This window comes from Pantherophis guttatus, chromosome 1, assembly GCF_059756535.1.
Source record: "Pantherophis guttatus breed Tessera chromosome 1, ASM5975653v1, whole genome shotgun sequence".
NCBI lineage: Eukaryota > Metazoa > Chordata > Lepidosauria > Squamata > Colubridae > Pantherophis > Pantherophis guttatus.
This window is the reverse complement of record NC_142063.1, coordinates 45,748,890-45,773,719: the sequence shown is the minus strand read 5'-3', so window position 1 is coordinate 45,773,719 and position 24,830 is coordinate 45,748,890. Positions and strand designations below refer to the sequence as shown.

The following is a 24,830-nucleotide window of genomic DNA, read 5'->3' as shown; positions in this document are numbered from 1 at the left end:
GGAGAAAGGAGGCCATCGCAAAGGTGGCTAGTGAGACTCTCATAGCCCAGGCTGCAAATTTGGGGGTCACTTCTATTTATGAAATCAGATTATACATCAAAGCCCGAAAACAATCAGTCCATCGATTCTCCACACCTGACGTAGCAGGAGCCGGGCATTCCCAGCCACAACTATTGGTTGCGAACCTGTCCGTCCCGAAACCAACAACAGGAAATGGCTGTTGTTGTTCTGGCGACCCTCGGGCAGGGCGAAGTGCTGGATCCTTTCCAACTCAGCAATTCTTGGGACCTTAATCGAATCATTCGCCCCTTCAAATTGGGGGCGGATGAAGTCCGGGAAATGTAATCCCAATTCCGTCCCATCCCCGCCAGCAAGAATAGAACAGAATAACTTCATTATCACTTTGAATGTACACTAATCGGCATACCTTACAATGAAATTTCGTTGCAAGCTGCCCGAGTGGGGTCTTTCTGCAAGCTAATGCCCACCTCCTAGCAATTCCACGTGCTCTTCCCGCCAAACAACATTTAACCTTCAGCAAGTGGGCACTTACCTACGCTGGAAGAAGAAACGAGGTGGTGGTGTAAATGGGGCTGCTCCCGCCCGATCCGTCCTCTCCAACTCCGTTCCGTCGGGAAACAGAGAACCAACGGTGGCGCCGGAGGTTCGTGCGGGTGCTGGAGACTCTTTATGAGAGGGAAGCGGGGGGGGGGAGAAAAACAAAACAAGAGGTGGGGCAGGCGCGTGATTGGCGGACTTTGCGACCATTGGCCTCCCAGCAAAACGCATCCAGAGGCCAGGCCCGAGTGCGTAGGATGGCAATCCCTCGGGATGGAGGCTGTCGCGTGAGAGAGAGCGTTGCATGATGGGAACGGAGATAGCAATCCGAGGATAAGCTCCCGTGGATGTGGGTAGTCGAGGCTGCGACTGGATTAGTGCTGAGAGGGAAGGAAGCTTCTCGCAAATAGGATTCCCGCTTGTGCAGCCCGATGCGTGTTTGCTCAAGGGTTCCGTCGGCTTCTCCGGATTAGCGAGTTTCCTTTTTTATACAAGTCGCCTAAAGGTCGCATTCCTACAGACACTCGTATATGAGATTTAACCTCATTGACTGCAGCAGAAAAAAACACTTCTGAATTTGCTCGTATTTCTCCTGGCTAACGTTCTGTCCTTCAGCAGCGATGACTCTCATTTTCTCATTTTAAAAAAATAGAATTAAATTGCACACATTGTGACATCCTACAAAGAAATTGGTAAAAGAAAAAGAAACCTCTTTAACTAGAAAAATAGCAGTGATAAATGACTGCATTTCAAGGTGAACCATATTTTAGCCCTTTCATCCTACCTTATTCTCGAGATGAATAGCTGAATATGCCCTAAACAGATTTTACCTATGGAATATCTACCCTAACAGTCATTTCTGAAAATCACTGATTATGTGCCATCGAGTCAGTGCCTATTCTTAGCAGCCAAATAGATTTCTTTCTCTGTAATGATCTGTCTCTAACCTTTTCTTGCAGGTTTTCCAATGGTGCATACATTGCCACAGTGATCAAGTCCATTTGCCTTGCTGTTTGGTTGTCCTCTTTTTCTCTTTCCTTCCATCTTTCCCAGCATTAGAGCCTTCTCTTGGGTCTTTACATAATTTGTCCTAAGTAAGATAATGTGTGCCTGATCATTTGTGCTTCCAGTGAGAATGCTGAATTGATTTGTTCAATAATCCATTTATGAGGGGTTTTTTTTAGCCTTTTCCTTTCTTTCACTCCTTAAGTGTGTGTGTGTGCGCGTGTGTGTCACTATTTATCTCTCACAATCCTTTCCTAATTAACTAAAGGGCCACCATCAGTGAGCTGCTGGACAGTATTACTTGGTCTGTTGTGTGGATGTTTGGGTGGTTTAGGGGTGGAGAACTGTGGTGGGTGGGAGTGTGTTTGGGGATTGTTATGTGTGTTGGACCTGGTCTTTGGGTGTTAAGTGAATTTCGTTGTAGGGGTATACTGCGTATACGCATACAATGACAAGTTATTATTATTATTATTAAAACATAAATGTTCCCATTTCTGCTGTCTGTTTCTTCTTTTTAGGGGAAAAATAGTAGCTTCTTGAAAGAAGAAATGCTTTAAAAATCAGGAAACTCAATTTTATGTAGTAAAACACCAAAATTCAAACCAAAACCCATTTTTAAGAGAGACTAAAAGTTTTCAGACAGTGTCCTCTGCTGGATGAAAACTAAAATTCCATCATTAGCTTGAGGCCAACTTTCAAATCTAAAAATTAAGTTGTCTAATTAAACTCACAACTCCCCATATTTTCCTATTTCAAAGATGACTCCATTATCTTAGTCATTTTATTATTTTATGGAGATTATATGGAGAATAAACATAAATAAGTATTCTCCCTAGTAAGGTAAATTATGTTAAGGTATATACCTCCCAAGATATTTTAATACAGAATAAAAGTCCTGTGTTCTAATTTAAAAGTTTTCCATAATCAGGCAATTGCAGTGATAGCTGTAAAATAAGCAGCATGTTGCATATATTCAAAGCACACTTCTGTTATTTGTATTAATCACATTTGTTACTAATAAAAGCAAAATACCTCTTGAAACAAAGGATGCCTTGGAAATACTATCTGAAAATGCATAATGGTTAAAACTAACTCTCCTAAAGCTACTACTATTGTCATCCAATTTTGGCTGAGCTCAGAAAGGCAAGCAAGGTTGGAACGGGATAGTTCTTGGATGGGAGAGCACCAGGAAATTATAAAACTAGTCTGAATGGTGAAATAGATAATATGTAAACATTCTGGAAACTGCAGCAGCAAATCCTTTGCATTGACGCGGGGAAAAAAATCGGATGTGTCCATGAAATCACCGAAAAGTAATGTAAACAATTTGTTAAACGTAAATTGGTATATAGTGCAACATTTTAGATCGGTGATTCCCATCTTGGGACATTTAAAAGTGTATGGACTTCAACTCCCAGAATTCCTACGCCACCAATGCCGGCAGCAGAATTCTGGGAATTGAAGTCCACACACCTCAAAGTTGTCAAGAACGGAAAAACACCGTTCTACGTATGAACCTGGATTGCAGCGCACATCTTCGTCACGAATGTGTAGTCAGTATCACCTCGGCGTTTCCAGTCAAAAACGTAATCCTTTTCCCTTTCTTCCTTTCAACGCAAAGCAAAAAAAAAAAAAAAACCCTCTTATTCCTACTACCCCTTTCCTCCCTCCCTCCCCCTCCCCTTGTAGCGCCCCAGTCGTTCACGAGAAGCGCGCGGAATCGGGCATGCGTGTTTGCGTCACTTCCCGGCAGGTATTGTCCGCGCCGGCGCCTTGCAAACCTTGTAGGAGAGAAGTTCCGTTGGGTCCTTGTGCTCGCCTGCCGGTGGCCACGTCTCCCGGAAGGTTTATCCGGATGCCTCTGCGGGCTGACGGCAACCCGTTTGCCTCCTTTTCATCCTGTCTCGGGATTCCGGGTCCGCTTTGGGCTCCTGATTGAAGGGACCGTGGCGGAATCGGTGGCGAAAGAAACCCGGGGTAAGCAGAGGCCTAAGAGACCGGAGGTGTGTGTGTGTATATAGGTGGGGGTCGTCTGAATAGGTGGAGATCGGAGGGGCGGGAAGAGGAATCAAGACCCCGAGAGTTCTTTAGAGCGCCTTGGACTCCAGGCTGGTCGTGTCTTTCCCCCTTCCTGCTCTTATTGTGGCAGGAATCCCCGCCAATTGCAGGGTAGGTTGAGCCAATGCAGGTTTTGCTAGCGTCATCGGTCGGAAGTAGCAGAGAGATCTTTACCTGTTGAAAGGCTGCCGTGAATCTGGGAAAGACAAGAGAGACCCAGCCGAATAAAAGGTGCTTACTGAGGGTGTGAAAAAATGTAGTGTCCTTCTCATGGAGAAAAAAGAAAGAAAGATCAAAGTTAACGGCAGTTAAGAGGGCAAGGGAGAGTATCTGGCCCAAAGTTGAGGATATTAGATAGTAAGAAGGAGAAAACCTTTAGCAGAATAAGATTGAATTCATAGATTGGATTTTTTTTTTTTTTGAGTAAATAGAAAGAATTGGCAAATTTGAGTACAGTAGACTAATGGCAAAGATACCAAATGCATGACTCTGGAGTGCTGCACTATTGTTCCATTTTCTTACCAATTTGGCCTAGCTTAGTAAGGGGTGGCATCAAACAATATACAGTATTTGTAAATATTATATGGCCATATAGCCATTTACATGGTTACCAAAAAGTCTGTTTTCACATATTTTTTTTCTTTAAAGGAGAATATTTGTGACTCAGGGTTGAAATGAGGGTTCCTTGGTGCTCTCTGAGCTTGCTTGTTATCTTGCAGATGTTTCATTACCCAAAGTAGGTGACATCATCAGTAGTGTACTAGCATACAAAAGAATATTGAGGCTAGCGTACCCTAAAGTTTTTCTTTTGTATGCAAAATACAAGTGTTTTCACGTATGCGTTTACTGTATGTGATCAATTGTAAAATGTAATTTATTTGATGGCAGAAGTCGATAAAGCCTTAATCTGAGGATTTCTGTGCTGCACGTATTTATAATTTCTTCCAAGAGGATGATAAAAAAAAAAAAGGAAGATCACTACACTCCCATTCTCTACATATTGAGTTCCAAAGAACCTGGGACTGTAGAACAGAAGGAAACATACTGTATCTTGAACTCGGACATTGACTAGAAATAAACCTTTCAGAGATGATGTACCTCTGGCTCCCAGGAATAATATAACAAGGAGTAGTCTAGTTTGACTTAATACTTTAATCAGAAAAATGTAGCAGCTGCAAGGAACTTACTTGTTTTTGGCAGAAAGATCACTGTGTTCTGATTTTGTAGAGGAAGGAGTGGCAGAACCTGAGGGGATGGAGTTGAAAGAGGGATCAACTTAGAATCTCTACATAGCCATAAGTCTAACCCCCCCCCCATTCCTTTGATCCTTATCTAACTCCTAGCAGGTGCTAACCATTAGGTGAGACCATTCTTCTGCATTGACATGAATACAGTAAATCAGTTTTAATTGAATCTTCAGCTGTGGACGTGATCTTTTACACCGGATTGATTTTATGCTTAGGAAATTGTATGCATTTTGGGCTTGCTGATGAGAATTAATAACTATAACAATGTAACATGGGTAGATTACCCATATAGTAATAATGCAGATAAGAATCAGAAAGGAAAATCACAATTGTTTTAATAGTTTAAATGGTCTCCCGGGGATGATAGAGGATAGGAAGGCCTGGAGGAAAGTTGTCCATGGGGTCGCGATGAGTCGGACACAACTTCGCAACTAACAACAAATGTATGGATGTTACATAATTTCCTGCATTATGTTTGAAGCTAAAGCAAATGAATTTTTTAATATTTTTGACAGATTTCTATTCATATTTCTGGCCATTTATTCCAGTGGTAAGATATATAAATTTGTCAGGTACAGATATGTCACCAGTATTATTTTATACATATTTTCTTGATGTAACTGTTTGGAAATGAACCATCTGAATCCAGCTTTCTCCCTATATTTAACAAATTAGAAACATCCACGTTTCTTGTGTAGCTTGGGGAAATTGCAGAGAAAATTTTCCAAGTGGATTGTGTTCTGCATGTCTCATAGTAGTTGCCTGCTACTAGCCAATTGCCTACTACTGTACCCCAAGTCAACCTCCAGCAAGTCATTTGTACTACCAAAACAACTTATTCCTGTTTAAGGCAAGTTATACCTTCTAGAGATGCCACAATCTCTTAGAAATCCGAGGGAAAGAGTTCTAATTTATGAGCAAAAAATAAATGTAATGTGAATTGAACCTTTCCATCTGACAGCTGCCTATTCCACAGTCTATTGTGACAGACTATTCTTCTGAAATATAAAGAAAAAAATTGCATTTCTTATCAGCTTGAACTTATGTTTTTCATCTTCCTTTTGACATCCTACTTTTGTTTCCAGGGATGGTGTACTAATACATCTTACCTCATTTTGAGTTGCCTGTAAAAATGAGGAAACACATATAATGCAGAATGGGAAAGGCAAACTATATTAATTGCATCATTACATTTCAAAGAACAGAAGATATATTGTGCTAATGTTTTTTGACATTTAGTCTGTGACTGTGTGGATGTAACTTTTCTGTTCTTTGTATTTTTTTCCCCCAGGTTGAATGTTGGATGATAAAATTCCATAGACTCTTTGATTTGCATTATGTCTTGGTTTGCCGACCTGGCTGGCAAGGCAGAGGACCTTCTCAATAGAGTAGACCAAGGAGCTGCAACTGCTTTAAGCAAGAAAGAAAATGCAAGCGGTATAAACTATGTTGGTAGCCAGGTGGATGATGTCGATGTGTATCCCAATCCATATAAAACCAGGGAGCAGCAGGCTCATGTGTCATCTACATCAAGCTTTATTTCATCAGCAGCGGAGAACATTAAACATCAGAAGGCAACAATTTTAGCAGGAACTGCCAATATTAAGGTAGCACCCAGGGCCCCTATGGAAGGATCTCCATCCACAGAAACAGCTTCTGTGTCCAGACCCTCTTTCCAATATGTGAAAAGGAAAAAATCTGAACCAAACGATGAACTCCTGTTTGACTTCCTGAATAGTTCTGAAAAAGAACCTAATGGGAAAAAGGACCTGAAAAGGGAGAAGAGCAAAGCAGCCACTGTTCAAAACCATTCTCGGACTTCAAGTATTAGCTCTGTGTCAGCAAGTTCACACAGCATCAAAACAGGGGAAGATCCTTCCATTCGAAGTCAAGGCAATGGTAGTTAAGCATAACTACAGATGTTAAGGAATGTTTTAAGGATTCTTTTGAAGGGTGTTAATGGTGACAGGATCCTGGTCTGATATTGATGATCAGAACATTCTGATTCTGTTGGCTAAAGTAAGATTATATAAGCATATGGGTCACAGTTTAGGATGTCTCCTAAATTCTAATCAAAGCATCTGGATAGTTTGTTGAAAACATTGGTATAGATTCATACCAAACTCATTCATACCAAACTTCTTTTGTAAATTAGAAATCGTCGTCTGATTTCCTAATCCTTGTTTCATAAGCAGCATTCACATAAATTGCAAAGGGGTGGAGATTGCCCTCCATGTAAATGATTTTCAAGGATCAAAGCAAGTGATGTAATCTTAGTAAATATAATAATGAGGTTAGTCCATTGGCAGCAAATGTAGAAATATCAGAGTTTTCTATTTCCTTGGTACAGGTTCACTGAATGTACTATTTCTATAATTTTCCAGCAATCCCTGCTCCTTGAGAGGATGATGATGATGCAAGTTTAAATATTTTAATAAATTAAATATTTAATCATTCTAGTCCATAATGAGTGGGTATAGACAAGTCAGTGTTGCATTATTAATTCTAAAGGCGTTGTCTTGTTTTTTTTTTCCCTCTAAAATTATTGCTACAAATTGTAAAATGCCCGATGCACTTCTGAAACTCGTTTAAATTTGAGGCCTTACTTGCCTCTTGCAAACAGAGGTATGGGTACTTAAAATAGCAATTCAAATGTATCTGTTTATTAATATGGATGGCCCGCAATACTACAAAACGTATAACAGCTTTTTAAATCTTCCCTGGGAATAGGTTCTCATTTTACTACATTTCATTATTTCCTGTAGGTGGCCATCTTCCCTTATGATAAGAATGCATGATATTTCTAAGTAGTTTTCAACCTTGCTGAATTTTTGTTTATCCCTCCAAAGGCACTCTTTGCTAAATGAAATAAATAATACCGTGGGAACTGAACTAGTGAAGCAAACAATCAGGGTTGCTTATTTTAGTAACTCTTTTAATTACCTATGAAACTACATAGTTTTCTTTTTATTAGTGTACTGACAAAAATGATGTGACAGCAATAGGCAAATGGGGACTCTTGAGAGGGTTTTGGATTTCAGCCCCCATCGGCCTTAGCCAGCATGGAAATTGGCCCTGAATTGTGAGAATTATAATCCAAAATATCCGGAAGGTATCTTTTTTTTTTTCCCCCATTTCTAGTTGTAAGATATACTTTGTTTATTACCTTTATTATTGCAAGGTTGGTTTTGTTAGGCAGAGTAAGACCCAGCCAACAGCAGGGGTTCTTGGCTTTCAGCATGCTGAAATGAACACAGTTCATTCAGTTGTGTTTTGAGGTTTACCATTTTGCACGCAAGTGCATATATAGGCACTTATATGTAACCTGCAGTTTTTGCCTGCATTTTGAAAGGTGGGAGACCTATCCAGCATTTGAACATCTTTAATTTTGTGGGTCATAAACGAACAAGTCTTAATGTATTATCTCCTATTTTTAAAATGTCAGATGTTTGGTTTGTTTATAGCACATGTGAAGTAAGGATGTATCATGTTTATAGTAGTCCTATAATTATTTTGATAATAATTTTTTTATGTTCCTGGTTATAAGCTAATGTACAATTATTTATTGTAGCAATCCCGTTAAACTCAATGAGACTTTCAATAGCTATATAATTTGAACAGAGAAAGAAAGGTTAAATACGAATCTCTTTGTATAGAGACATCTGATAGTTCCAGTTCTGGATTGGAGACTGACGTGGATATTAAAAAGGATTCATTGCAAACCCCAGAAATTAATCCCAAGCTTACTCTTAATGATGGTAAATCACATGAACTGTCCAATCTTCGCCTTGAAAATCAACTACTGCGTAACGAAGTGCAATCTTTAAATCAAGAAATGGCATCATTAATTCAGCGAGCCAAAGAAACCCAAACAGGTAGAGTGCGGGTTTGCACATTTTAAAAGATCCTTTGGTGGGCTGCTAGTTAAAGAAGTCTTTTCAATCTGTTCAATCCAAGTGGGAGCTATCTTTAAAAAAAAAAAATAGTGGTGTTCATCAAAACAAGGTGTTTTGTATTCTGTAGCAAAGTTAAATGCTAAATGATGGCTTTGAAGTACACCAAATTACATATATTTTCTTGTTGGGATGATGTTGGGATGAACATATAGAAATGGGTTAAATCAGAGATTTATAAAAGTATTTTTTTCCCCTTTGGATGATCTTTTTTCATTTTCATTTTCTCCTGTGTAGCCAAATGTATATGTCTCATTTAGTAATTTACTTCCACCTGTCTAGTGGTTTACTGTTTTATATGTACCTGGTAAAACTTCTGCCCATCCCTGATAATGCTACCGCTTCCTTCTGCCCCTCTTAGGGAGATTAGTCTTTTTCTCCATCCTTAACTGGAAATGCAAAAGGAGAGAGCCAAGTGTTTCAAGCACATAAAGCATGAGCAATCAGCATTCCATGTTAGACTTAAAATGCAATATTCCTTCTAATTAGGATTTGAGATAGAAAGTGCACCATGTTTCATCTACTTCTTTGTGAATTCTTCCTTTGTTTCCATTGCTTGCTTTGCCTCAATACAACCAGGATTGTCTGTATAAGCAGGATCTGAAGCTGATTGATATTTTCAAAGATTACTGTCATTGAAAACCCAGTGATCAAATTCAGGAGAAAAATGGAAGAACTCCATTTTTCTTCCAGGTTTGTGGAAGAATAAAAGGAGTAATGATTGCTTCCAATATGATTTAATATTCCAACTGTAGTAGTTTTATATTGTATATTTTGTGCATTCAAGTCCATCTTGATTCCAATTCCACACGATTTCCATAGCAACCTTTTTTGAAAGTGGTTTGCCTTCTTCCTAGAGTTAAGAAAGAGTGATTGGCCCAAAGTAATCCAGACATTTTCATGCCTAAAGCAGGATTAGAACTCACATTCTTCCATTCTTGGCCTAATTCCTTTAACCACACACCAAACTGGTTTTCCTACCATAGTTACATAACTGGAAACATGACTGAGTTTATGTATTATGCTAAGCCATAATTAAAGTTTGTTTCTGGATTTGTTGGATATGTAAATCCAGACATTATGGTTTAAGCATTATGGTTGAACCAGGACATATAGTCTAAGTAACAAAATACGATTTTAAAAAATCCTGGTGTAGTGGGTCAATGTATGAACCAAATAACTTTTTCTGATCACTGACAGAATCACGTTGCATACATAATAATATGAACTATAAACTTACTGATATTTACTGACCTCAACTTTATAGAATTAACCAATGCCCGGGCAAGAGTTGAAAAATGGAATGCTGACAATTCAAGCAATGACAGACTAGTTCGGGAACTTCAAGCTCGAGCTGATGATCTGACTGAAGCTGCTGCTGCCAAGGATTCCCAATTGGCTGTCCTCAAAGTCAGATTACAGGAGGCTGATCAACTTCTGAGTTCACGTAATAAAGCCCTGGAAACATTACAGAATGAAAAATCCAGGTATTCAGCATCCATCATGTCACTGTATTATTGGAGAGATCAGGCTGCTTAGGTTTAAGTGTATTGGCTTCTTGTTTGTTAAAATTATTTTTGCATCTATTTATTTATTTATTTATTTATTTAAACTCAGTGCCCAAATAGAGGTGTGTGTCTGTATGCTGATCTTAATTCTTTATATTAAGGAACATTTACTTTAAATAATATGTTAATAGCAAAGGTACGTGTTGACATCTGGAAAACTGGATCCACTAGAAGATTCCTCTTTATGCGAAAGCAAAAGGAGAAGGAGTTAATTGTCTATTATTTTTTTCATTTGGTGGAAGTTATTGCTTTGGGGGGGGGGTGTTTGTGGATACTTCTCTTACGTTCTGAAAAAGAGTGTAGGCTTTGTTCAGATAAATATACGATAAATATATATCAAAGCAGCAAAACTACTCAGTTAAAATATAATCCCAGGCATGATTTAAGTATTTTCATTTCTTCCTGTACTCTTGTCTACTGCACCACTGACTTTAAATAGGAAAAATTATGTTAACATATCATGCCATGACAATAGAAGGGAAAGAAAGCATTTTAGAGATTGAGGTGATATCTGTATTCTGACGAGATGATAAGCAAGACTGGTCCCTTATTTTGTTTCACATCCTTACAAATAATTGAAAAGGAGTTTGCAAGGGTTTTTTTTAAATGGCCAGCCAACTTAAACCAAACTCTGGACACCCTTATAATCGTATCCTTATAACCCAAGGATAAAAACAATATATAAAACAAAAGCTGTAAGCCAATGCCAACACAGATGTTGGGAATGGCAAGAAGCTGTGAAGTGATGGAGAGTGAGCATTGCAGAATACAAAGAAGTAATATGTACAGGAGGCCACCGAACATGGATATGGATCTTAAAAGATGTTTCCTTAAATCTTTGTCCTCTACCTATACAGAATAATAAAGGATAATAGCGAAGGCAACAGCCTGCACAATCAAGCCCTTCAGACTCTTCAGGAACGGTTGCATGAAGCGGAGTCCACTCTTAGGCGGGAACAAGACAACTACAAGCAGATGCAGGTTAGATAGCAGACCTGGGGAATGCTGTTTATTTTATTTTTTTTCACCGATTGAAGAACTATATCTCAGTTATAGAGACAGAGACACTTCAGATTTATTAGATCAACATTGTTTCTGACCAGATTCCCAAGGCCCACCATCCGGAGCCAAGTTCGTATTTTATGTGCTTAGAATGAAAGCTCAAATATCTTTCAATGCATTCAGTGCCTGAGTCACGATCTACTTCAAAGGTATCCACTCCTGTGCAAATTTACTAAGCTTCAGTAACACCTAGTATTAGATTTAACATGCAGTGCTTTGTTACTGTTGAGACACTTGGCTAGACATATCATCCAGAAGGCTGCCTTTCTGTCAATGGCTCAACTAGCTTTGTGCAATGCAGAAATTTTGCTGAATTTAAGTGAGGTTTGGACTGAGAGTTTTTAGGGCCTTCTCTTTTCTCACATAAAGGGAGATAACGAAACCCTCTCTTCTTCCAATCCATGCATTTGGTGCCTGGAGGGTGGGGGGGGAAAGGAGGCTCTCACTTCCCATCTCCGCCCTATGCTTTTCTATATAATTGGGCCAAAGATCAATTCCTGTTGCAGCTCCAAATGGGCTTTTTTGCTGATTAGGAACATGCTTGTAAACCAGGACAGACCAAATGTATGCAGACCCAAAGCAAAATCTCATATTTAATATTTATAAATATTAATAAATATCGAATATTTATTTTCAAATTATTGGAACTATTAAAAATATGGTTTTAGAGGTGTAATAAAGGTTATCCTGGAAAAAAAACAAAATTCATTTGTACCCTTATATTCAGGATGTATCTGATGTGGAAAATCAGAATTGAGCCTACTTATCCCATCCTTCATATCAGGGTCGTCATACACACACACACAAACATACACACACACAAACACAAACAAAAGAATGCCTTCAATTCAGATACCTAGATTTTAATTCCCAAAATTTCCAGCCAGTCATTGCTATAGAAGTCTGGAAGTCGATATCCACTCATTTAGATTGGAAAAGGCTGCTCCTTGTGGGTGGATGGTAGTCCAGCAAGCTAGCAGACTTCAAACAGTATGTCTTAATCTGCTGCATCAATATAAAATGTCGAACATCAGTATTAAGTAAGGGTCAGTCTGGGCAATCTGTTTTCCTTCCTTTCCCTGTGCATCCATTCACATCCATTTAGGCTTATAAACCATTTCAACTAAAGATAACCCTTAAGTGTTACTTGCAAGGACAGTAAGCAAGAAAAATTAAAGCAATAAATAACAATAGCACTTAGACTTATATACCACTTCACATTGCTTTACAGCCCTCTCAAAAGCATTTACAAAGTCAGCATATTGGCCCCAACCATCTGGCTCCTCATTTTACCCACCTCGAAAGGATGGAAAGCTGAGTCAACCTTGAACCAGTGAGACTCGAACTGCTGACACCCGGCAGAAGTAGCCTGCAGTACTGCATTCTAACCACTGCTGCCACCACGGCTCTTATAAACACAACAAACATTAAAAACACAGTGAATAGCTAATAATGACTAATAAACTAATAATAACTGATAATAAAATCAGAGTCCTGTGGCATTCCAGAGTAGAAAGCCTTAGGGATTAACCTATCTATCCACTCCCTAAAAGAAGGAAAAGAATCAGTCCCAAATGTACTTCCTTCAGTCCTCAGAAATGGTCCAGAAGGAAGCCATGATTGATGGTATCAAAAGCAACTGAGACATCTCTCTCAGTTTATTTATTTCTTTATTTGTTTTGTTTTATTGAGATTTTAATCATTATCTGCATATGTTTGGAATTTAACCTTTTCTTTATATAAACTGCTATCCCTTTTTTTGTTTGTTTGTTTGTTTGTTTCTGCCAATGCTACAAATAATTTCCCTAGTTTGGGGGTTTCCAAAAAACCACTTTTCCCTTTTGGAATGTGCACTTCTTGTAGGCATACTATTTCCATGTTCAATTTTATTATTTATTTCTTTTGTACTAAAACCAAACCAAACTTCCTCCATCAGAATGAATTTGCAACTCGCCTGAGTAAAATGGAAGCTGAACGTCAGAACTTGGCTGAAGCCATAACTGCATCCGAGAGGAAATATGTGGAAGAGAAGCGGAAATCAGAGGAATTTCAACAGCAAATTAAAGTAGGCAAAGCTAGCTTGGAGTCTGCTAAGCAAGAGTTGGTGGACTACAAGCAGAAAGCCACCCGCATACTCCAGGTAACGCTCACCATAGTAATCCAGTTCAACAATGTCCTCCTGACATCGCTAAACAAGCAAACAGGGCAGGCTGTCCTACAACCTGAAGTAACAAACAGATCAGTGGTGGGATTCAAATTTTTTTACTACCAGTTCTGTAGTGTTCTGTTCTACCAGTGGCTTGGTGGGCATGGCAGGGGAAGGATACTGTAAAATCTCCATTCCAACCCCACTTCAGGGGAAGGTTACTGCAAAATCCCCATTTCCTCCCAATCAGCTGGGACTCGGGAGGCAGAGAATAGATGGGGGCGGGGCCAGTCAGGTGGTATTTACCGGTTCTCTGAACTACTTAAAATTTCCACTACCGGTTCTCCAGAACTGGTCAGAACCTGCTGAATACCACCTCTGAAACAGATGCAATTTGTTAATAAAATATAAAACCGTTGTTAGTTAGGTTTGTGTTTTAGCATGATTTGAAAGGACTAAAAAATATTAATAGAAACCATTCATCACCAAAAAAAATCCTTGTTAAGGAAGTTTTGCATTTGATAAAATTTTATATTCAATTTGAAAAGTTTCAACAAAACGTTTATTAAATAATGTTTTTCGGCAACCCGATGTCATGTACTTTTTATTATTGTTTAGACTTCTATACCGCTTCATAGTGCTTTACAGCCCTCTGTAAGCGGTTTACAAAGTTAGCATATAGCATATTACATATTAGCATATTGCATTAGCATTAGCATATTGCCCCCAACAATCTGGGTCCTCATTTTACCCACCTTGGAAGGATGAAAGGCTGAGTCAACCTTGAGCCGGTGAGATTTGATCTGCTGACCTGCTGAACTAGCAATCAGTTGAAGTAGCTGCAGTACTGCACTCTAACCACTGCGCCACCTCAGCTCATTTTGCTCACATATGCCATATATTTGATTTGAGATAGGGATCTTGTGTCCCGCTCAAATGAGGGTTCAACTCCAATTCCCATCAATTTTATTCCGCACAAGCAGTAGTAGTGAGTGGTGAGAGATTAAAATTCCAATTACTGCTAGAGGTCCATAAATTCCTCACCTTGACATTTAGGCGATTACTAATGTTAGATATGGAAACTTTGTGTTCCAAAGCAAAGTAGTGACACTGAGCACAAATAGGGTTCCATTACTGTATTTACATTCTGCCTTTTGGTTACAGTTAACAAACTAAGGATTGTAATGCAATTTCACTTATCCTTAATTTTGTCTTTGCATCTCAGTCTAAGGAGAAGTTGATAAACAGTCTGAAAGAAGGCTCCGGTATTGAAGGTCTGGATAGTCAAACAGCAAGCATTATGGAGTTAGAGGAACTGAGGCATGAACGGGACACGCAAAAGGAAGAAGTACAGAAGCTGTGGGGCCAAATGCAACAATTGAGAATTGAACTGCAGGATATGGAAGCACAGCAGATAAGTGAAGCTGAGTCCACAAGAGAGCAAATTCAAGATTTGCAGGATCAAATTGCAGCGCACAAAACAGCCAAACAAGAAGTAGAGGCTGAACTAGAGAGGCAGAAACAGGTAAATATTGGGAAGGGTTGAAATGGCTTGCTGAGTGGTATTTCAGGAGCTCTCAGTATATATTGATATATTTGGGGGCTCATATATGGGGAAGATATATATTGGAATTACATAATTAAAAGAAAAGCCATATGTGTGTAATGATGGGTATCAACATTGTTAGTATTCTTATTGACCAAATACCGGATGATGGACATATGTACCCTTCCTTAATCAGTGCTTCTGTGCATCCTTTGACGCCCAAATGTATTTTTTTTAGTGCAGTGTGCTACACAAAGGATAAATACACCAAAAGGAATTACTCCTAAAGCAGGGCTTTATTTTTTTTTAAAAAAAAAGAACGTATAAATGACCTCTTGGCTTAAGGGGGAGACAGTTATAGGATTCCGTTTTAAGTGACAAATTTTCTTAGCATCAGTACAATTTAGAAAGTTAACAATAAAGGTAAAAGTTCTGTCAAGTCAGCTTCAGTGTTGGTGACTTAGATTCATCAGTGCAGGTTTTTTTATACCAGTATAGAAATGGTTTGCCTTTGTAAAAAACTTTCCAGTCTCGACTAGTGTTTTTCAGACATGACAAGTTTATGATGCACAGATTTTAACTCCCGTCATTCTCCAGCCAGCATTCACTCAACTCCCAATTCTGTGATTTGAAATCCAGACATATTAAAAGTCACCAAGTTTGAAAAAAAACATAGCTATAGATGGTAGCTCTTGGCTTCTCTGCTAGTCCAACCACAATTCCCTTTTGAGATCAGTAAAGTCCAGCGAAATTTGTCACCCCCTATGACAGTATAATAGTCTACAAATGTTCGAAATCCTCTTCTAAAGTTGAAATTTCAAAACATCTGTAGCCATATGCTAAATAAATGAAAACATTTATATAGTTAGAAACTTACTTGTGAGCAAGCAAAATTGTTTATGCAGCTAATTTGATATTTTGTGTTTAGCAGTATTGCCTGATTCTGAACACAATTTTATCTACATCTTTTTGAAACAAACTTGTATCTAACTCAATAGCTGACTGGATTTAAGAGCAATTCTTACTCAAGTATTTCTTCTGTTCACCAAAAGAATTTTGCAAATGCCTAGTTAAAAGTTGCCCCTAGGCATCCTTGTATCCAGTCAGCTCAGGATAATGTGCAGATTAGAAATGAATTATCATTGTTTTATTAAGGATTGTGTTATGGAGCTCCTAATACACATAACTGCTTATTTGGGCAAATTAAATTCCAATTTTTTCACTTGGGTGCAGCTAATGAAAAATTAGCTGACAAAACTGGTCTCTAGAAATTGTTACAATTGGATTTCCACACAAATGTCTGTAAATTCTATTTGACTGAAAATAGGTCTCTTTTCTCAGTGGTTTTATTGTTATTGTGAACAGTTGCTGTAGATGAAACCATCAAAGGCAAGGTGTTTAATTTGCTTTTCCTGATTATTTATCTTAGAGGTTACCTGTTTCACAAGAAACTCCATATTAATTGGACAGGATTGAACTGAACTAATGAAAAAGCAAAAGATCCGTGCTTGCTTTCAAAAGATAATATTAATTCTGTATCTTGAAGCCATATGGTGGTGTTTTATTATAGCTCTTCATGTTTAACTCATTTTGTTCCGGGATAAAAATACTTTGAAATGAACTGAATCTCATCTGTTTTGTTTGTATTGGCATATAAGCACTAGATCTAATTCCCTCAAGTATTCTTGTTTTATTCATCTTCTGGAGCTAAGTAACACTTCGGATAAATGATACAAGAACGAATATATTCATGTTGAAACAGTGCTAAAATTAAGATCAGGAGAGGTTTGAGTATTCTGTCTCTGAGGAAACCCCTTGCTTATTCTTCTACAGATTTGTAGAAGAAGCTGAACTGTAGCACCTGGTCTATAAAAATCATCAAGGTTGCAATATTTTTTCCAGTCCTAAGCATTAATGTCATGTGGGATTGTCCTTTGTTTACTGTAGCTCTGCCATCACTCTTCCTTAAATCTTAGTTTTTTGCAATTATTCAGGTTGTATTTCTAGTTTTTGAAAGAATGATATACTAAAAGAGTAGCTTTTTTTTCTCCTCCTGTGGTTATGTAGAAACAGCTTTGCAGTAAGTAGATAGGGGTTCTGCTCACTCAGGTGCACTAGGTTTTTGTTCATTTTACATATGTAATTACTTTGTGTCCTCCATTCTATTCTGGAAAAGCAAAAAAATTGTTTCTGGCCTATCAAAATAGAAATGCTGTCTGTTAAGTCATTTGAGAATGTGGTTTTACATTTGGTAAACTCACAGGATCCATCATCATTAGTCACTCTGGCTGGGATGAAGGAAGTTACAGTTCAATATCCATACTTTTCTTATCCCTTTGCTAAGTCAAAGCCATTATAAATACAGTCTCATCTCTGAAATACCGGAATTATGTCCGTGTGTGTTGTGCTGGTTGTTAAGTAGGTCACCACATGATCATTCCCCATTTAATGACCTTTTTGTGGCGGTTGTTAAATGAATCAGCATAGTTGTTAAATGAACCCATTGTATCCAATGGGCGCCTTTGTATCCAATGGGCAGAAATAAATGTTGATTTGCAGTAAAAAAACATTGCAAGTCGCAATTATCTGACCGTGGGACGCTGCAAAGACCGGTAGCAATAAATGCAGGCTGGTTGTTGAGTATCCAAAAGGCAGCCATATGACTGCAGGGGGACACCATCAGAACTCCAAATCCGGGTTGTAAGTAGCCCTAGGGAGATCTGTCATAAATTCAAAAGACGGTTAATCAACCAATTGTAAGTTGAGGACTACCTATACAATTCTGAATGTTTCCTTGTTGTCATAGAGATCACTAGTCATATAACACCTTTATGAAAGAAATACAGGTACAGTAGTCCTCAATTTACAACAGTTCATTGAGTGATCATTCAGAGTTACAACAATACTGAAAAAAGGGACTTGTGACCGATTTTCACAGGACCGTTGCATCATCCCCGTGGTCACATGATCAAAATTCAGATGCTTGGCAACTGACTCATGATGCCTGCAGTGTCCCTGGGTCATGGGATCATCTTTTGTGACCTTCTTCCAAGCAAAGTCGATGGGGAAGTCAGATTCACGTAACAACCGTGTTACTAACTTAACAACTTAACTGCAGTGATTCACTTAACAATTGTTGCAGGAAAGGTCACAAAATGGAGCAAAATTCACTTAAGAACCGTCTTGCTTAGCAACTGAAATTGTGGATTCCATTGTAGTCCTAAATCGAGGACTACCTATAGAAACAAAGCCAAGGAATATCTATACACTGTCAGCTTTTTACATTTCAAATAAATGTTCAAACTGGTCCCCACTAGTAATACCGCTTTTTGCAATTACTTGCCTGTATCTAGGAATTTCTAAATGTTCGTTATGGTCTTAATATAGTGTTTCACTGCTTCGGCAATGCCTTTTCAATTGCAGAAAAGAAAGCAAGTTTCTAGTTGTAACCACAAATAGGTCACAGTAGTACCATCATGTTTTGCTTTTATTGTGACGTTTAATATATTAATTGCTGCTGGACATGCTTATTTTCCAGGAATTACGCTACACTGAGGAAGAATTGTACAGGACAAAAAATTCTCTGCAAAGCCGAATAACAGATAGAGAGGAGGAGATTCAGAAACTAAGAAATCAGGTAATGGATTAGCTTAACAATTTTGCAGTCAACATACATTTCTGAACAACCAAAATCTTTAACCATGCCCCTGCAACATTGCACCAGCTAACCTTGAAGTGAAATTGGCTCAACTATTGGATTTCTTTTAAATCATTATATTTATCTTTTCTTAATAAAATAATTAAAAAGAAAAATCTTAAAATAAGGGTACAAAGACGGTCAAAGGGCAATCACTTCCTTTCAAAGTTATGCTGTCTCAGGGAGATCATTCTTTGGAAGCAAAGCTAAATGGAATCTATGTCCAACATTTGGATTTATGCTTCTGGATTGACAAAGTTTTAAGAAAAAAATGAATGTGTTCACTTCTCTTTCTTCTGCTAAGCCTGACCTCTCATATTTAGGTTGGTGGTGGAAATGCTGGGTAGAGCCTCCTGTGTGGAATCTATTCACCTTTATGCAGTCCCGTGCCACTTCTCTGCCAAGTTTTTTCCAAAAATGGAAGGGTGGGGGAATGAGACCTGTCAAATTCTGCTGCCTAATAGCAATTTGTGCTTATTTGGTAGCAAGTCCTATCCTTCCCCCGCTCCCAGGTTTTCCAAGGGAAAGAATGCTGGGCTTTGTGCTTTACTATAAAGGAGGGGTCCTCAAACTTTTTAACAGGGAGCCAATTCACGGTCCCTCAGACTGTTGGGAGGTGTGGAGGAGGGATATGGCAGGGGAAGGGGTGTGAACAGGCTGGTCATGACTGACTGGGTGTGGCCAGGGGTATGGCCCACTTGACATCGCTTGTTGAGGTGCTGCCGGAGGCAGAGAGCGCCATTTTCCCCTCCTGGGGCCTCCGTGCATCCAATTTTTGGCCTCCTGGCCCCCAGTAGCACGCTGCGGTCCAAAAACAAACTCATTTTTGGCCTCCCAGGGCGTCTGCGCACCCCTTTTTTACCTCCCCCACCTCCAGTAGCACTGTGCAGTCCAAAAATGGGCCCGTTTTTGGCCTCCAGTGGTACTCTGCCAGCAAAAAATGTTGGCCTTACACGGCCTTAGTTCCAGCCTGCAGGGCTCGCGAAGGTAAATCCTGCGTTCAGCCAAAGGGGGGACGGCGGGGGGACAATGGGGGACGGGGAAGCCTAGTGTTCCTGTGTGGGCCAGATTAATGGCTTCGGCAGGCCATATCCAGCCCGCGAGCTGCAGTTTGAGGACCCCTGCTATTAAGCAAGAGCGTAGAACAAAATACAAGTAAAGGGATTTAGTTCAGTCCACACTTGTTCCAGTGAAGGTGCTTACTCGTTTCCTCTTCCAATGGTACTTTGTTCACTCCACAGCTAACGAACAAAACACTGAGCAGCAGTAGCCAAACAGAGTTAGAAAATCGGCTGCATCAATTGACAGAGACACTAATTCAGAAACAAACCATGCTGGAGAATCTCAGCACAGAAAAAAATGCTTTAGTCTATCAGCTGGAACGACTGGAGCAGCAGCTGAAGACTGTCCAGGGAGCTTCAGCAAATGGCTCCTCCATTAATATGGCAGGAATTGACAACAGCGAAGGTAAAATGAGGAATGAACTGTTTACTGTGAGTGAATGTATATCTTGATAGATTGGAAAGCTTAAAACAGTGTTTCTCAACCTTGACAAGTTTAAGATGGATGGACTTCAACTCCCAGAATTCCCCAGCCAGCTGCTCTGGGGAATTCTGGGAGCTGAAGTCCACCCATCTTAAACTTGCCAAGGTTGAGAAACGCTGGTTTAACACATTAATGTTGATGTTTCTGCCATGACACCAATCAGTCCTTCCAATCGACCTTCCTCCATTCCATTCCTTTATTCATAGTTTCCATTATTTTTTTCTTTCAACAGCCTCTGAGCTTCTCAGTCTTTGCGTGGTTTCCCTTCCCTTTTCCCTTTTCCCTTCTGCCTTCCCAATATTTTCTGATTTTTTTTCCTCTAATGTCTTCCTCTCATGCATATAGATGAGCCATTTTGTTACATAAGAAAAGCCACCCAGAATCACTTTATAGGGGAGATAGGCAGCATAAAAATGTAACAAATAAAATGAAACAACAAAGCAGTGGATTTCACATCTGAAAACCTGCGAAATAGAGACAGTAATGGGCTCCATGTTACAATGAAAAAGTTTTACCTCAAATAGCTTCATTTTATAGCACAGAGAGAGTTTTCCCAAACGATTTTTGCTATGACATGATTCTTAATAGGCCGCTGTAATTCTGATAATAGCTTTGCAACCTGTGTTCTGCAGTGAGGATGTTTACAGACGTAGATTGCCTGACCTGTGGAGTATTTCAATAAAATAAAATAGAAATGAATGCAAAATCCTCAGAGACTCATACAAAGTCCTTTTAAATATGTTTGAAATTTCTATTCTGTCAAAGGGGTCGTGATAAAATGCAAAACATTATAAAATCACACATCTAATTTGGTCTGCTTCTACTTTGCTTTCTCATAATATCGTCATACCTTATTGTAATGAATATTTATTGTAGCTTATGAATCGTTTTTACTGCTGCTAATTGCTTTTGAAATTATTATTCTTCCTCTAGGCACTCGCATGAGAAATGTTCCTGTCCTTTTTGGTGATCTCGATGTGAATTCAGCAGGAATGTATGGCAAGGTTCGCAAAGCTGCAAGTACTATAGACCAGTTCAGGTGAGGAGAAGGCAGAGAATAGAAAGATTGCTTGGAAGAAGGAATTATGTCCACGGAGAAGATCTTTGAAAGAAATCTTGATATTGCAGTGGATATCCTGATTAAAATGTTGAACCAATATTTGGGTCCTGTGAAAAATCTGAATTATTGGGATGTTTGGAAAATGAATGGTCAATAAAACTTGCAATGTAATAATGTCTTTATGCAAATCTCTGGTGCCACATATATGCTAGGGTATCTTCTAATATTTTTATTGTAATTGGTTACAGCATTCGACTTGGAATCTTTCTGCGTCGATATCCTATTGCAAGGGTATTTGTAATCATTTACATGGTGAGTCTGCTTAATGTAGTCATAATGCAAAATATGCAGTTTTCATTATATATTATTTCATCTTGATCTGATATGCAATGAATGAAATGTACAAAACAGGTCAAATATAGTTAATTGTAATCATTTGCTATAAATCTAAGTAACATGAAAGCCAGCTGGGCGACTTTGGGCATGCCATCCTCTCACAATCCCACCCACCTCACAGGATTGATGTGGGGGAAAGAGGAGGAGGAAGCTGTGTTGGATATGTTTGCCACCTTGAGTTATTTGTACAAATAAGGGTGAGATAAAAATAAATAAGAACTTACACAATTTACTTCTTGTAACTGTGCAGCAGGATGCAAACTAATGCAAATTTGAAATCTTTTTAAAAAGATTTTGTCTTTTTGTCTTTTTATATGTTACTATCATTTCAAGCAATAAAGTCTTTAAAATTCTGTAGCTCATTATCCCAAAGGTGCTTTTTCAAGAAGACGTTTTGCTTCTCATCCAAGAAGCTTCTTCAGTTCTGAACTGAAGAAGCTTCTTGGATAAGCGAAATATCTTCAACAAAAAAGCAGAAAGTCCAGTTGTTTTTTGAAAAAGCACCTTCGAGACAACCAGGACCTGGATGACAGAGAATCTCCATAGACACCATAGCTCATTACTTTCAAAGTGTAACCGATGGCAGTCATGGTTACTGTAGATATTTAGTCTTACTTGTGAAAGAGCAATACAGACAGCCTTCTCCTTACAAACACATTAAATTCCATGAGGCTGTTTCATTCAATTATGAAAAATATGCACAATACAATTTTTACCTTACCCACTACACAAAGGCAGAACACTGTAAACTAAACCCCACAAAATCAGCGAACAGACAGGAGAGGACAGTGTCCCGGGGGCCTCTCAATGCATGATAGTGCTGCCAAGTGTACATATGCGGCACACTGTAAATTCACTCTTCCGTTTTCTTCTGCCTTCCGGAACATTCTAGGTTGGAGTTTCAGACAGGTTTGTTTATATGAGTGAATGTTCGTAACACGAAAATTCAGAAGTAGATGACTTTTATTCAGGGTAGTTTCAGCACACAGCATGTGTGGGTCATCTGGCTCTCGGTGTGAGTGCTTTTCTACAGGGCAGCACAGCAGGAAATAGGGCACGACAATGAAGGCAGCAGGCAGCCTTTTGGATAATGATCCATATTTAGGTCCTTGTTAAATGTAAAGCTTTTTTTGCTTTATACTTAACAGAGCCTGTTTCCAAGTATATGTCAACACACAAAAGGGGTAGAGGTTACATCATGATGCCACTTCCACCATTCTGACTCTCTTGAATACCACTAATCCCAGCTGATGCATTTGGTTCTTGTATAAAAAAGTTAAAGTTACTATCAAATCCAATACAATTCCTGATACATGGACACTTCTATGCAGTTTTCTTGACATGAAATGGAAATTTTGTTTGCCACTGCCTTTTTAAAATAGCATTTATTTGGCTTCCCAATCTAATCTGCCAAAGTTTAGCTATGGATTTCTCAGATGGTTCTCCAGTCAAGTAGTAGCCAGGGGTTGACCCTCTTAATTATCTAACTCAGTCAAGGTGCTTAGCTTTCTAGATCAGTCATATTGCTTGCAACTAATGTGCACATCAGACTGTTTGGTTTATTTTGATTTAAAGTGCCATGCATTATTCCTATTTTTCTTTTGTCAGGTCCTGCTTCATCTTTGGGTCATGATTGTTCTACTTACATACACACCAGAAATGCATCATGATCATCCAAGTGGGAATTAGACCAGTCTGGAAGAGACTCCTTCATGCAATATATACTGAATTTGAAAAAGAATCCAATAAAGACTCTTTGAAGAGAAAAGCTTTTGTCAATATTTGAACAATATATGAACCAACCGTTACATCTTTTCTTTAGCTGCTTGAGAAAAATTAAATAACATGAGGGGATCTAAGCTTAGTAACTGTAAAAACACGCAACTTCTTCGGGAAAAGCAACTAAGTGAACTGCTGCTGCCACCTTTCTTCATCCCTCTTTTTGTGGTACATTCATGTCAAAACATATATATATGCATAGAAGCCTGGTTTTAAGACTATAGATGTATATGTAACATAATGTATTTTTGATTCTACAGGAAATGGGGCTATCGTCCAAAAAATAAATGAACTTAAAAGCTGAGAAGAAGCTTTTTATTCTTTTTTTTTTTTTTGCCTTTAGTGCACCTTTTAACTTTGTAAATAATATAAATTAGTGTAAATTTTTCCATATATTATGGATTTGACAGCTGCTTTGCAGAATGCTTTCCTTTAAAAAGCATTAAAGAAGAGAATAGAGATGATGCGGTCCTTAAAATATGGTCCTTCAGCATATCAGAAATTTATTTTCCATGGTAATGCAGAAAACCTGTTAATGCTTATTTTAATTATCATGTACAATAGAGCACATAAAGAATTGTACAATTTAGTGCCTTTTGATCTTTGTTTTTTTCACATTGTTATTAGCTATCTTATTAAAACTTATTTTTTCTTCAGATTTTCATAGCATTCATCTTAATACATATTTATTTATTAACTGCAGAATAGAATTATTATTTTATTATTATCTTTATTCATTAAATATGAAACTCAGTCAACTGAACATTCAAAAATGCATCACAAATATCATTGACTAGTGCTAATGGTTGATACGGGTTGCTGCCAGTGTCCTAGGTATCAACCAAGTACCTTCTTCAGATGTATGACGACCCAAGTAGCACAGTTTTTTGCAGTTATTATTATTTTATTATTATCTTTATTCATTAAATATGAAACTCAGTCAACTGAACATTCAAAAATGCATCACAAATATCATTGACTAGTGCTAATGGTTGATACGGGTTGCTGCCAGTGTCCTAGGTATCAACCAAGTACCTTCTTCAGATGTATGACGACCCAAGTAGCACAGTTTTTTGCAGTTGCGCTGGTGTTATTTATTGCAGGAAGCTGCAATTTGCTGATGTATCTTATAAAATTCTTGGACATAGTACCAAGTGCCCTGATGACAATGGGTATCACTGTTATATGTTTCATCTATAGCCATGTAGTT

At 38.5% G+C, this 24,830-nt stretch overlaps 2 protein-coding genes across 6 annotated transcripts in view; one reads left to right on the top strand and one right to left on the bottom strand.

The window, feature by feature from the left end:
• The window catches only part of LGMN (legumain), a 30,005-nt gene extending 26,327 nt beyond the window's left edge, over positions 1-3,678 (bottom strand). The window contains exons 1-2 of one of the 3 annotated variants that reach the window (XM_087872823.1): positions 3,345-3,678; positions 554-1,236 (exon numbers count right to left, since the gene is read on the bottom strand). The gene's annotated coding sequence lies outside the window, so the exon portion shown is untranslated. Of the gene's footprint in view, positions 1-427; positions 1,237-3,080; positions 3,292-3,344 lie in introns of those variants that run through there. The other 2 variants (XM_087872830.1, XM_034418364.3) reach the window with 2 other exon arrangements.
• Positions 3,316-24,278, top strand: GOLGA5 (golgin A5). 3 transcript variants are annotated; one of them, XM_034418361.3, is made up of 12 exons: positions 3,316-3,540; positions 6,160-6,767; positions 8,525-8,743; positions 10,089-10,308; positions 11,247-11,370; positions 13,388-13,591; positions 14,823-15,122; positions 18,682-18,780; positions 20,082-20,307; positions 21,319-21,424; positions 21,694-21,757; positions 23,450-24,278. In XM_034418361.3, exons 2-12 carry the CDS (start codon positions 6,206-6,208, stop codon positions 23,528-23,530), a joined length of 2,205 nt encoding a protein of 734 aa, XP_034274252.2. In that variant the 5' UTR covers positions 3,316-3,540; positions 6,160-6,205; the 3' UTR covers positions 23,531-24,278. The 3 variants fall into 3 exon arrangements, with proteins under 3 accessions (XP_034274252.2, XP_034274253.2, XP_087728944.1); XM_034418362.2 differs by having other exon boundaries at positions 3,375-3,566; XM_087872818.1 differs by lacking the exon at positions 3,316-3,540 and adding an exon at positions 3,750-3,852.
• The last annotated feature ends 552 nt before the right edge of the window (positions 24,279-24,830 follow it).

What these genes read in the sequence shown, in the direction of transcription:
- GOLGA5 (XM_034418361.3), top strand. Translation starts at nt 6,206, where the DNA reads ATGTCTTGGTTTGCCGACCTGGCTGGCAAGGCAGAGGACCTTCTCAAT. An exon ending in AACTAGAGAGGCAGAAACAG is followed by an intron (nt 15,123 to 18,681) that starts GTAAATATTGGG and finishes CTTATTTTCCAG; the next exon opens with GAATTACGCTACACTGAGGA. An exon ending in TATTTGTAATCATTTACATG is followed by an intron (nt 21,758 to 23,449) that starts GTGAGTCTGCTT and finishes TTCTTTTGTCAG; the next exon opens with GTCCTGCTTCATCTTTGGGT.